Source organism: Loxodonta africana, chromosome 13, assembly GCF_030014295.1.
Source record: "Loxodonta africana isolate mLoxAfr1 chromosome 13, mLoxAfr1.hap2, whole genome shotgun sequence".
Classification (NCBI taxonomy): Eukaryota; Metazoa; Chordata; class Mammalia; order Proboscidea; family Elephantidae; genus Loxodonta; species Loxodonta africana.
In genome coordinates, this window is record NC_087354.1 from 15,308,160 (window position 1) to 15,321,503 (window position 13,344).

The 13,344-nt window shown below is 37.5% G+C and overlaps 1 protein-coding gene across 4 annotated transcripts in view; it reads right to left on the reverse strand.

Moving 5' to 3' along the window:
• The window catches only part of LRRC28 (leucine rich repeat containing 28), a 266,213-nt gene that overhangs the window by 228,183 nt on the left and 24,686 nt on the right, over positions 1 to 13,344 (reverse strand). For all 4 annotated transcript variants that reach the window (XM_064267063.1, XM_064267065.1, XM_064267064.1 and 1 more), the window contains exon 3: positions 9,241 to 9,281. In XM_064267063.1, the coding sequence (XP_064123133.1) occupies positions 9,241 to 9,281 (41 nt within the window). The remainder of the gene's footprint in view (positions 1 to 9,240; positions 9,282 to 13,344) is intronic.

Consider the following 13,344-nt stretch of genomic DNA (forward strand, 5'->3'; position numbering starts at 1 on the left):
TTGTTTTTTTATTTTTCGGTTTAACACGGGGTCAGCCATGAGTTGGAGCTGACTTGACAGCAACTGGTTGCTGGTTAACGGTGATACAACCTTGTGAATATACTAAAAACCACTGAACTGTACATTTTAAAAGGGTCAATTTTATGGTATGTGAACTCTCTCTCAAAAAAAAAGAAAAAACCAACTAAACATGCAATTACAATACGACTCAGCATTTGTACTCTTAGAAATTTAGCCAAGAGAAATAAAAACTTGTATTTACAAAAGAACACGTACATGAATGTTCATAGCAGTTTTTTTGCAGTAGACAAAAATTATAAACGTCTGTCAGTGGTGAATGGTCAAACAAACTGTGGCACACAAAATTTAAGAACAATAAAAAGAAACAAACTTCCACTGCACTCAACAACTTGGATGGATATCAAAGGAATTATGCTGAATGAAAAAAAGTCATTCCCAAAAGGTTACATAGTCTATGATTCTATTTGTATTATGTTATTACTAGACGAAATTACAGAGAGGAAGAAGAGATGGGTGGATGCAAGGATACGAGGGGCACAAGGAGCTGGGAAGTGGATGTGGTGATAAAAGGGCAGCACAAGGGATCCTTATGGTGATGGAAGTGTACTATGTTTTGATTATGGTGCTGATTACACAAATCTACACATGATAAAACTACATAGAACTAAACAGATACTCACAAATGAATGCATACAAAACTGGTGAAATCTAAAAAAAGATCAGTGGATTATATCAATGTGAATTTCCTGATAGAAATCTTGCACTATACTCATGAAAGATCTTACCATTGGGGGACTGGGTGAAGGCTACACAGGAGATTCCTGTATCATTTCTTACAACTGCATGTGAATCTATAGTTGATTTAGAGAATAAATTTTAGTTTAAAAAAAAGGAAAAATAAAAAATTTTGCTGGCAAAAAAAATCCAGAGAATAATATGGAAGTAAATATAGAAGATTTTTTTCTCATTTTTAATTTCTTTTAATTTACTGTTTAAAGCAAAAATTAAAATAATATATTTTGCCATTTATCCATTTATTGTCTTTCAATTCCAAATCTACCTTCTTTGCCCTCTTCTGTGACACACACACAAATATGTAAAATGTAATAATAACAGCACAAAGGATAAGAAAGAGTAACTGGAAGTACTGTTGTAAAGTTTTTATATTACATATTAAGTGGTATTATATGAAGGTAGATTGTGATAAGCATAATATTAACCATACAACATTGAAAAAAGATAGAGTTAATAATCCAATAGTGATGATAAAATGGAGCTTTAAAATAATTTAAAGGAAAAAAGGAATAAAGAAAAGACAAAATAGAAAACAGATGGTGGACTTAAATGCAATCATATCAGCAATTACATTAAATATAAATGCTGTGAACACTCCAGTTAAAAAGTCAAGATTGCCACACTGATCAAAAATGAAAAAAATAATTAAGGTTGACTTTAACAAAACTTTAAATATAAAGATACAGACAGGTTAAAATAAACAATGGTAGTTCCAATTCAATACAAGCTCACTAGACAGATCCTTTTTACAAGTAACAACTAAAACACTAAGAAAAAGTCTTTTGTAGTTCAATTAAGTAGATGATTTGCATAGGAAAAGTTTTTTATTACATCCATTTGTTTGACGATTTATTCTATATCATAATTCCAAATAAAGTTAACATACTAAAAAATAAAGAAAATAAAACTAAGAAACCACACACACTCACAATGGCCTGAAGGTACTGCAGAGTACCCAAAGGAAGCCAATCCTGGGAGGGAATCAAAATTTAGAAGGAATAACAAGGGGTGAGCCCCTACTCCCGCCCTATTTTAAACAGCATTTAGTCTAACGCAGGGTACAGAGAACTATCATGTGAAGTGGCTGAAACTCTAATAGAAACCCGCAGTCTTGCTAGCCTAAAAATACAAAGGACAGAGTTCAGGGAAACCACAGTCACAGAGATGTGAAGAGAGAACACCAAAAAGGAAAGAGCCAGAGATGGAAAACCTCAAATTCTAGGTATCAACTTTAAAGCAACAGGTGACTGCAGACCATGCATACGTGCCACAAACTCCAGTTAAAAGAACTAGGATGAGATTCAAGGTGCCACCACAGGCAAGGTTTACTGTTTGAGTCAAACCAGGTAAATTACTTACTAAAACAAAAATATCAACACTCTTTAAAGGAATATAATAAATCCCAGTCTCCAAAGCATAACATTCACAATTTCTAAAACATCATCTAAATTACTCAACATTACAGGAAAATATGCTCCGTTATCAACAACAAGAAGGTAAACAATGGATGTTGTTACATGCTGTCGAGTCGGTTCCAACTCAGTGACCCTATGTACCACAGAACAAAACACTGTCTGGTCCTGCGCCATGCTCACAATCGTTTTTATGCTTGAGCCCACTGTTGCAGCTACTGTGTCAATCCATCTCATTGAGGGTCTTCTCTTTTCCACTGATCCTATACTTTACCAAACATGATGTCCTTCTCCAGGGACTGATCCCTCCTGACAACATGTCCAAAGTATGTAAGACGCAAGTCTCACCATCCTTGCTTCTAAAAAGCATTCTGGTTGTACTTCTTCCAAGACAGATTTATTCGTTCTTTTGGCAGTCCACAGTATATACAGTATACTTCTTTGAATCGTGGTATTGGTGAAAAATATTGAATATAATAAACAATGGATGGCAACCTCAAATAACCCAGATTTTGGAATTAGCAAACGAGGATTTTTTTTTTTAAGTAGCTAATATAACTACACATAGTGATCTAAAGTAAAATATGCTTGTAATGAAAAGATAAGAAATCTCCGAGTAACAGAAACTATTTTTTAAAGGACCAAATGAAAATTTAGAACTAAAAAATTCACTAGATAAGATGAACCTCAGAATGACAAAGGAAAGAGTCAACGACCTTGAAGATAGATAATAGAAATTATCCAATCTGAAGTGCAGAGAGAAAAACTAAAATTAAAGGAACATAAGCAAATTTTTTTTTTTTTTAAGCAGAGTTTTTGGAGTCCCAGAAGGAGAGACAAAATGGAGAATAAAAAACTTTGAAGAAATAATGGTAAAAATGTCCCGAATTTGGTAAGACATATAAATTTAACAGATTGAGCCTGACAAACTTCAAACAAAAAAACATACCTAGACACATAAGTTAAACTACTGAAAACCAAAGGTAAAAAGAAAGTCTTGAAAACAGACAGAGAAAAATGACACATTATATAAAGATGAACAACAATTAAACTACCAGTGACTTATTACTAGAGTCTACGGAGACAAGAAGTCAGTGGAAAATACGTTTAAAGGGCTCATACGAAAAAAAAAACAAACTGTCAAGCCAGAATTCTACAGCCATTCTTATAGAATTCAGTTTGGAATATTATACTACAGTCTTCTTTAACTTTGTGATTGTTTCATCATTTTTAAGGCCCCACGGGTATTTTCTTTACTTTAAATCCCAAAGTAAGTATTTAACAAAAGACAATACCAATTTGTAATAAAAAATTATTGAGAACACAAGAATAAAAGCCGTGGTAGACAGCCTCTAAGATGGCCACCACTGAGCCTCACCACTTGGCACTCATGCTGTTGTATAACAGCCTCCCCCTCAAGTATGGGCTAGACCTGATGACTTGCTTCTAATGAACAGAATATGGTAAAATTTATGGAATGTCACTTCAAAGATTTAATTACAAAGAAACTGTGGCTTCTGTCTTACACAACCTATCTTGCTTTCTTGCTTGCTCACTCTGATAAAAACCATGTTGTGAGCTACCCTGTAGAGAGGCCATGTGGCAAGGAACTGAGGGAGGTCCTGGCCTGAGGAAGAGCTTCGGTACCCACAAGGTACTGAATCCTGACAACCACCACGTGAGTGAACACAGAAGAGGATTCTTCTTCAGTTGAGCTTTCAGGTGAGCCCAGAGCTCTTGTCAACAACCTTGACTGAAGCCTTGTGAGAGACCTTGAGGCAAAGCCATCCATACAGATAGACTGTGCCCAGATTCTTTACTCACAGAAAATATGAGATAATGTTTGACGTCTTAAGCCACTATATATTGGGGCAATTTGTTATGCAGAAATAGATAATTAATACAGATAAATATCTCCTTAACACAACAGGATTCCTATAAGGAGCCTTGGTGGCACAACAGCCAAGAGCTTGGCTGCTAATCGAAAGGCTGGAAAAGAAGGAATAATATTATCTGTATTTGTTAACATGAAAGTATCCTAGAAACCCCCAGAGAATCAATGATAAAACTAACTCAAACAATCAAAGAATTCATCAAGGTAGCAAAATATCAAAATTAACATGCCAAAATCAAAGCATTCATATATATGGATAATAACCAGTTTGAAGACATAACAGGTGAGAAAACTTCATTTACAATACCAAAAAACAAAAAAAGATTAAATATTTAGGAATAAACTTTAGCAGTGTTTAAAACCTAAATGAAGAAAACTACAAAGCATTCCTAAAAGACACAAAAGTAGACCTAAAGAATGGAAAGTCATCCTTATTCTTGGAAATACACATTGAAGTATTTAGGGATAAAGTATTTAGGGTCACAAAGTATGTAACTTACTCTCAAAGGGTTCAGAAAAATTAAATAAATACACATGTACTAATATAAAGAGAATCAACGTAAAAATTGATAAAGCAAATGGAGTAAAATACTACCAAAAATGTTTAAACTGAATCTAATCAAAAGGAAACAATCAACCCAATTAAAAAATGGGCAGAAGATATGAACAGACATTTCACCAAAGACGAGATTCAAATGACCAACAAGCACATGAAAAGATTCTCGACATCATTAGCCACTAGGGAGATGCAAGTCAAAGCTACAAGATACCACCTTACCACTATAAGAATGCCAAGAATCAAAAAAAAAACAAACAAACAACAACAGGTGTCGGTGAGGTTGTGGAGAAACTGGAACCCTCATCCACTGCTGGTGGGTATGTAAAACGGTACAGCTACTGTGGCAAACAGTTTGGCAGTTCCTCAAAACGCTGAACACAGAACTACCGTATGATCCAGTGTCTTAGGCTGGGTTCTCTAGAGAAGCAAAACCAGTAAAGCGTATAAATATATATACAGAGAGAGAGAGATTTATACCAAGGAAATGGCTCACGTGGCTGCAGAGTCTGCAATGTCCCAAGTCTGTGGATCAGGATAGAGGCTTCTCCTGATTCATGTAGCCACAGGGGCTGGCAAACCCAAGATTGGCAGGTTGGAGAGCAGGCCTTTTATGCACAGGCTGTGAAAATCAATGAATCCCAAGATCAGCAGGCAAGGCTGCAGGTAAGCTGCTAGCTCAAGTCCCAAGAACCAGAGATCAAACAAACAGGAGCCAGCTGCAGGATCCAGAGCTGGCAAAAGCCAGAACGTCCACTTATATTTGGATGCAGGCCACACGCCAAGGGAACTCCCTTTCAACTGATTGGCTACTCACAGCAGATCCCATCACGGGGGTGATCACATATCAAATCTCAATAGGGAAGCAACAAAATTATACAACTACCAGAACACTGAAAATCATAGCCCAGCCAAGTTCAGACACAATTTTAACTATCAGAGTCCACCCCTTGTCAACTTGGCACCTGTTCGCATCACCTTAAACCACATGTTATCTCTGAATAAAGATAATTATATAGTCATACTTGCACTTAGCATGATACAAAGAACACAGGTACAACCCAAAATCCACTAGCCCCGTTTACAACTTATATAAGTGAAGGAAACAAAAATATTTGATACACACATACGAAACAGAAATATAACAATTACAGTCCTTGTTTCTGCTCCTGATCACATGGCCATAACTGGTATTTAGAAACTACCTTTTCCCATCACCCATTCTGTATTCCCTTTGCCCTCACCAAGCACCTCAGCTGGTCGTGGTTCTTTGCCTGGTGGCGTGACACAAACCTTCATTCCTGAAGGGTCAAGGCCATTAGTAGTCATGTCAGAATTGGGTTGCTGTAATTTTCCACTGACTTTAATTACAGGGCATGGTAGTACTAAGAGACACCCTAAAGGATCTCCTGCATTCCAGACATACTCTGGTAGCGCAGTGGTTAAGTGATACAGCTGTTAACCAAAAGGCTGGCAGTTCAAATCCACCAGCCACTCCTTGAAAACTCTATGAGGCAGTTCTACTCTGTCCTATAGGGTTGCTATGGGTCGGAACAGACTCGATGGCAATGGGTTATGGATGTAGTATCAATCCGATTTCCTCTTGGTAATCAGGATCAATCACATCAGGCAGTATGGTAACAATCTTCTTTGCCTGTTCATCCAGAAGCATAAGGACCCCAAAGCGGCCAGGTGGATTTCTTAGCTTCCAGTTCAATGCAATCAGTGATGTGTCTCCAGGTGGGAGCAATCCTCCCTTTGGAATGAAGACCTCTAGACCTGCAGAGTGTAAGGGGACAGGAAGCAAAAACCTTATGAGTGGGTCACCAGGGGTAATAATGAGTGGTGCCACTCCTATTTTTACCCCTTGATTCTTGCACCCATGAATCCTATGGGAGAAACAGCAGTGGTTTAGAGCATATACAGCCTCCTGGAGAACACTGCCCCAACCCTGCAAGGTACTGACACCTAGCTGTCACCATAATTGTGTCCTTAGAAGGCCATTCCGTTATTCTATCAAGCCAGCTGCTTCAGGGTGATGGGAAATATGGTAAGACCAGTGAATTCCGTGAGCACGGGCCTACTGCCACACTTCATTTGCTGTGAAGCAAGTCCCGTGATCCAAGGGAACGCTGTGTGGGATACCATAATGGTGGATAAGGCACTCTGTAAGTCCACGGATGGTAGTTTTGGCAGAAGCATTGCATGCATTGAAGGCAAATCCATATCCACAGTAAGTGTCTATTCCATTAGGGACAAAATGCTGCCCTTTCCATGATGGAAGTGGTCTAACATAATCAACTTGCCACCAGGTTGCTGGCTGATCACCTTGAGGGATGGAACCACACTGGGGACTCAGTGTTGGTCTCTGCTGTTGGCATACTGAGTATTCGTAGTGGCTGTAGCCAAGACAACCTTGGTGAGTAGAAGTCCATGTTGCTGAGCTCATGCATAACTTCCCCCTTGCCACCATGGCCACTTTGTTCATGAGTCCATTGAGCAATGACAGAAGCAGCTGGGGAAAGAGGATGACTGCTTTCCACACAACGCATCATCTTATCCACCTGTCTGTTAAAATCCTCCTCCGCTGAGGTCACCCCTTGGTGAGCATTCACATGAGACACAAGTATCTTCACTTCTTTGGCTCATTTAGAGAGGTCTATCCACATACCTCTTCGCCATAAATCTTGTCTCCAATTTTCCAATCATGTTCCTTCCAAGTCCCTGACCATCCAGCCAAATCATTGGCTGCAGCCCACGAATCAGTATACAATCGCGTATCTGGCCATTTCTCCTTCTAAGCAAAGTGAACAACATATTTGATCTCAACAGGGAAGAGATCATAATATAATACAACTGCCAAAACATTAAGAATCATGGCCCAGCCAAGCTGACACACTATCTTAATTATCTTACCCAGCAATCCCAATCCTAGGTACACATGCAGAAGTGAAGGCAGGAACGCAAACTGAAACTTGTACACCAATGTTCACCGCAGCACTTTTTAAGTTAGCCAAAAGGTGGAAACAACCAAAAGGTCCATCAACAGATAAATGGGTAAACAAAATATGGTGCATGCACACAACAGAACACTACTCAGCCATAAAGAGAAATGAAGTCCTGATGCTTGCCACAACATGGAAGAACCTTGAAAACATCATACTGAGCAAAATAAGTCAGTCACAAAAACACAGTGTATGATCTCACTTATATGAAATAAGCAAATACATCGAAGCTAAAGATTATTAGTGGTTAGTGGTTATTAGTGGGAGTTTTTAGGAAGCAGTGAGGCTATGTTACTGGTGGAAGACTGATTAGGAAAAAGATAGTGAGAATGGTTGTTGTACAACTTGAAGAATGTAATCAATGTTACTGAACTGTAATTGTAGAAATTACTGAGATGACATATGTGTTGTCATATATATTTTCATCACGATAAAATACTGTGAGGAAGCAATCACACAAATCCAAGTATTTACAAAAAGTATTTTGGAAAATTGAGACAATTTAAATATGAACTGCTATTAGATGACATTACAGAACCAGTATTAATTTCCTTGGGTATGATCATATTATAATTATATGCAAGAATGTCCTTATTCTTAGGGGATATATCCTGAAGTATTTAAGGGTTTATCATAAGATATAATATCTGCAATTTACTTTCAAAGGATTCAGGGGAAAAAAATGTGCAGGTATACAAGCAGAGGGTGGGGGAGGAAAAGACAGAGAGCAAATTTGACAAAAATGCTAACAACTGGTAAATTTAAGTAAAGGGTATCTGAGCATTCATTCTATCATGCTTTCAACTTTTCTACTGGTTTGAAATTTTTCAAAATAAATGGTTGGGAGAAAAAAAAAGAAGAAATGACAGAGACTTTCAGCTTGAAGATGGAGGTGCAAAGTTAGCTTTCCTGTTACCCCTTGAAAATCATGCCAAATAACAGAGAACAAGAAATAGACATGCAAACTCCTCTTCCTACAAAAGAAGGGAGCAGCTGAGAAAAAAGGGAAATCTAAGATACCTATTTGACCTTTGTAAGTGGTAAATCAATCAACAGATATTTTAAGTTGATACATTTAAAAAAAAAGTGTAAACATATTATTTAGCACTCAAGGTAATCACCAAGAGAACTAAAACAAATGAACTGTGAAGGATGTACACAACAGATTTTTTTTCATATTTTATATCTTTTATATGCTGTCTTACTGTTTGTATCAAGTATCACATGTATTAGTAGTAGTAGCAATAATAATAAATTTTCTCAATTACATGAATTATTTTTAAGGGCTCTGTGACAAAGACACTGTGCCTAGAGAAAATGTTATCTTTCACCATCTACACTACACAAGGTGAGATATTTAAAACACACATTTAAATGCTAAAATACTTTGAAATACTACTAAGTTTAGCAGAACCAAAGTTCTACCTACATAAACACCATGATCATGATATCAAAAAATAATAAATTAATATATTAGAATGGCATATCCTATTATCTCAAGTCACTTCAAATTATTTTGATTCTTGCTTTTTAAAATTTTTTAAAAAATAGACTCACAGTTCCACAAGGTTTGGAAGCTTCTGAGCAAGATTTTCTGGCTGAAAATTAAAAAACTCAGAATTAAATTTTATTTTTGTAAAAAGTATAAACATTTCTGATTAACATAAACACAACCACTATCCTATGTGGGGTGTGAATTTACAGAAAATAATTTGAATACGATAAATCAGTGAGTCTGGGTATAGACCCAGATCTGTAGTACAGACAACATTACAATTTAAATTTATAAATTTGAACACTTAAAATCAATAACCCTGAGAGAAACCAGGAACCTTGTATTCCATGGTCATGGAACAAAAAAAAATGGTCTCAACTCTTACAAGTAGTCCAGAAACCAGGCTAGTCAACTCGATGGTAGAAATGAATGTAGGTATCATACAGCCTCTAAGGTTGGCCCTCCCATGAGATAGACCCCAGCCCTTAAGTGTAGCATATTGCACCACTAATATTTCCAAAAGACCATCATAAAGGCCCCCAATTTTATAATATCATTATGTCATAGAATTTCCTCCATAAAATTTCTATTCTCTGGCAAAGAACTGCCTTCAGTTTAACACAAGCACTTCCAACTGGCTTTTCTTTTTCACAAAGAAACAGCTGCTTCTCAATCATGTGAGTAATAATATAGAGAACCACAAAGCCCTGTCCAGATTTAGATGCTAAGTGTGAAGCTAAGCTGGTACACCGGTGGTTCTCGAGCTTCAGCTTGAAGCAGGATGCCCTAAGGGACCAGTCCCTGGGCCTCACCCTCAGAGCTTCTGATTTCAGTAGGTCTGGGGTGGGTCCAACCGTTTGCGTTTCTAATACGTTCCCAGGTCGCACTGATGCTGCTGGTCTGGAGACGACCTTGAAGAGCCACTGACGTACACTAGTGAAACGACTAATGCTTCAACTCTAGCCGTAGAACATACATCTTCAACGTATTGTTTCAGGAAATTACTGATCACAACATAATGACAGACCTTTACGACGCTTGGCAGCACTGAAAGTGCACTGTTAAACTGACACATGACAGAGATATGAGGGAAAAGAACATTATTTTTAAAAATATATGTATTTCACTGTGATTACTAAACATACAAGGGTTTCAGTATGTGGGCTCAGAAATCTAATATTATATACCATGACCCTATTAATACATATCCAAAGGTTTTTAAAAATACAAAATTATAATTTACATTAAATCACTAAATTCTTTCAAAGAATAAAATGCTTTAAAATTTTATCCTACATATGTACTCATTCAATAACAAAAACTTTAGCCAAAATTGATACATACAGCAGACTTTCACCACCAGAGACAATGGGAAAAATCAAGGCTGAGAAAAATAAATGTTGGTAAGATTAAATAAGAGGGAAAAAAGAAAAGAAAACAACCTGTTAAAATGAAACTAAATATTTATTCCTTATGAACATAGACAATAAACTGGATTTCTTGATGTTCAAAACCTGAGTTTGCATTACCTTTCTCCCTATCCCTCTCCCCTACCCTTTTGGGAAATTTCTTCGATGTTTAGAAATAGGAGCAGAGTTTCTACTGAGGCCAATTCATGCCTATTTGCTTTGCACTATTGTCTTAGTTATCTAGTGCTGCTATAACAGAAATACCAAAAGTGGATGGCTTTAACTGAGAAATTTATTTTCTCAATCTCGTACACTAAAAGTCCAAATTCAGGTGTCAGCTTCAGGGGAGGGCTTTCTCTGTCGGCCCTGGAGGACAGTCCTTCTCATCAATCTTCCCCTGGACTAGGAGCTTCTCCATGCAGGAACCCCGGGTCCAAAGGACACGCTCTGCTCCCAGTGCTGCTTTCTTGGCGGTACGAGGTACCAACTGTCTCTCTGCTCACTTTTCTCTTTTATATCTCAAAAGAGACTAGCTCAAGACACAACCCAATCTTGTAGATTGAGCCCTGCCTCATTAACGTAACTGCCGCCTATCCCACCTCATTAACAGCACAGAGGTAGGATTTACAACATACAGGAAAACCACAGCAGATGACAAAATGGCGGACAATCACACAGTCCTGGGAATCACGGCCTAGCTAAACTGACACACATATTTTTGGGGGACACAATTCAATCCATGAAGACCATACATACCATTTTTGAAAGTTTTCAAATTAATCCATATTGGGCTGAATGATTATGTGTTTGGCCTTGCATTTCTACCTTGCAGAAAATGCTCACGTACCCTTTTATCCCTCTCACTAATGAAGGTCAGGGGAAAGCACTTCTCTGGCAGGGTTTTCTATCCACAGTGGGTAAAAGTAAGCCAATCTTTCTTCGTACGATTTGCACAGACCAGGGGCCATGCAAGTAATTACAATGACCACAGAAGAACTACAGCGTGTATCGATCACAAAGACAATGCTGTGCACAATTGCTCAAGCATGATCTACGCACCTTATCAAAAGGTCTTTCCATTCTGTGTACACGTGTGAAGACTTGGCTTTGTTTACTGCTACATTTACCAGCCAAAGCTACCTCATTTTGACTTTTTACTTCTTGGTACATTACTGAATGTCCACAAACAAGTTCTTCTTCTGGTATGCCTCGGTAATAATCTGTTTTTCCTTTACGCAGGGTTTGCTTAACACAGATTTTACACAATCTTGATGTTATCCAGAGGAATTGTTAGGTCTCTGTTATGTGACAATCAACTCCTCTCAATACATGGAAGAATTTTCAGCAACATGACAGACTGCACTGATGTGGACCCTTTCCTGTTATAAAACACAAATGTTGGTTAAAATACAACCCCCAAAGTCTCACTTGATGCTCCTGCCGGAAACCAAGACCTAAGCTCAGACTGAACAGAGTGAACTGGAGCACACGCGGCCAAGGCGTGTCAGGCCTGGCCATAGGTTCTGAGGTCAGAGCAGGGATGTGGTGTGGCCGGGACAGGGCACTAGCCATTGGCGGAAGGGAGGAAAGGAGCTGAATCTGTGTAAGGGAGTCCTTTACACAGGGTCAGAGCCCTCAAAGGACTGGACCTTCCATGAAAAGAATCCTAGAAAAAATTCACACACAGGGTGAGAGCCGGCTTCTCTTTACCAGAGGCATTGGGGTAGGAGAAAAAGCCAGACTGCATATCAAACTCACACACACACACACAGTTCAGATTTACACATGCATAAAGATATGACTAATTTTTTTTTAATTCTACATACAAACATATTGTAGGGTAAACTAGATATCAAGAACTAAATATCAGGAACGGCTTTTTAAAAGAAATTAGGTTTGAGTCCTGAAAGACAAATATAAATTTGTTAACTGACTGGGGAGGGGGTTAGTTCTGGTTAGCCTTCTAGGCACAGGAAGCAACAAATGAAAAGAGAATAAGGTATGTTTGGGAAATTACAATCTATTCTGCTGTAACTCCGTAACAGTACTCCTGAAGAAATCTCACATTTTCAAAAACCTTGTTTTAAAAACAATTACGTCAACAGAAAAACAAAAATGTGAGACTAGAAAGTTTTCAATTTGCAATAACAAAATAATTTTCCATACAAATATTTAATAGAGGATTGCTGTTCTCCATCTACTTCAACATCATTGGAATTTTTAACAACAAGCCCAAATTTCTTTAATTGAAAGTAATAAAATTTAAATTGTAAAGTGTGCTACGCTCAGTTTAAACTGTTACAGAATTGACTAAGCAGTCATATTATATCCAATTTGGGTTCTAAACACTCAATAACAGCAATGCTATTTGTTTGGTATTGTCTGGACCACATGGTAGGAAGGCGTATAACGATTTTGTAGAGAGAAACAAGGAACGCATCATTGAGAGCTTTTATTTCATACTAAAAAATAAATTTTGAAAAAATCCTGAAAGCAATGGAAATCCACTGGTTTGCTGCAAGCAATGAAATTACTAATTTCATATTGGTGTACTGATGTAAATACTTCACAATACTGCTTACATACACATAACTTTACCCATCTATAATAAGGAAATATCAATGAATCTGAATACTGTTCTGAAAGTCTATAAAGCATTTATTTTGTACCCCCCTCTATAAAACCACTTATATTTAGTTTTCAAACGCTGAGAACTGTTTCTATTTTTCCCCATGTTTTCACAGCAATATAGGCAAG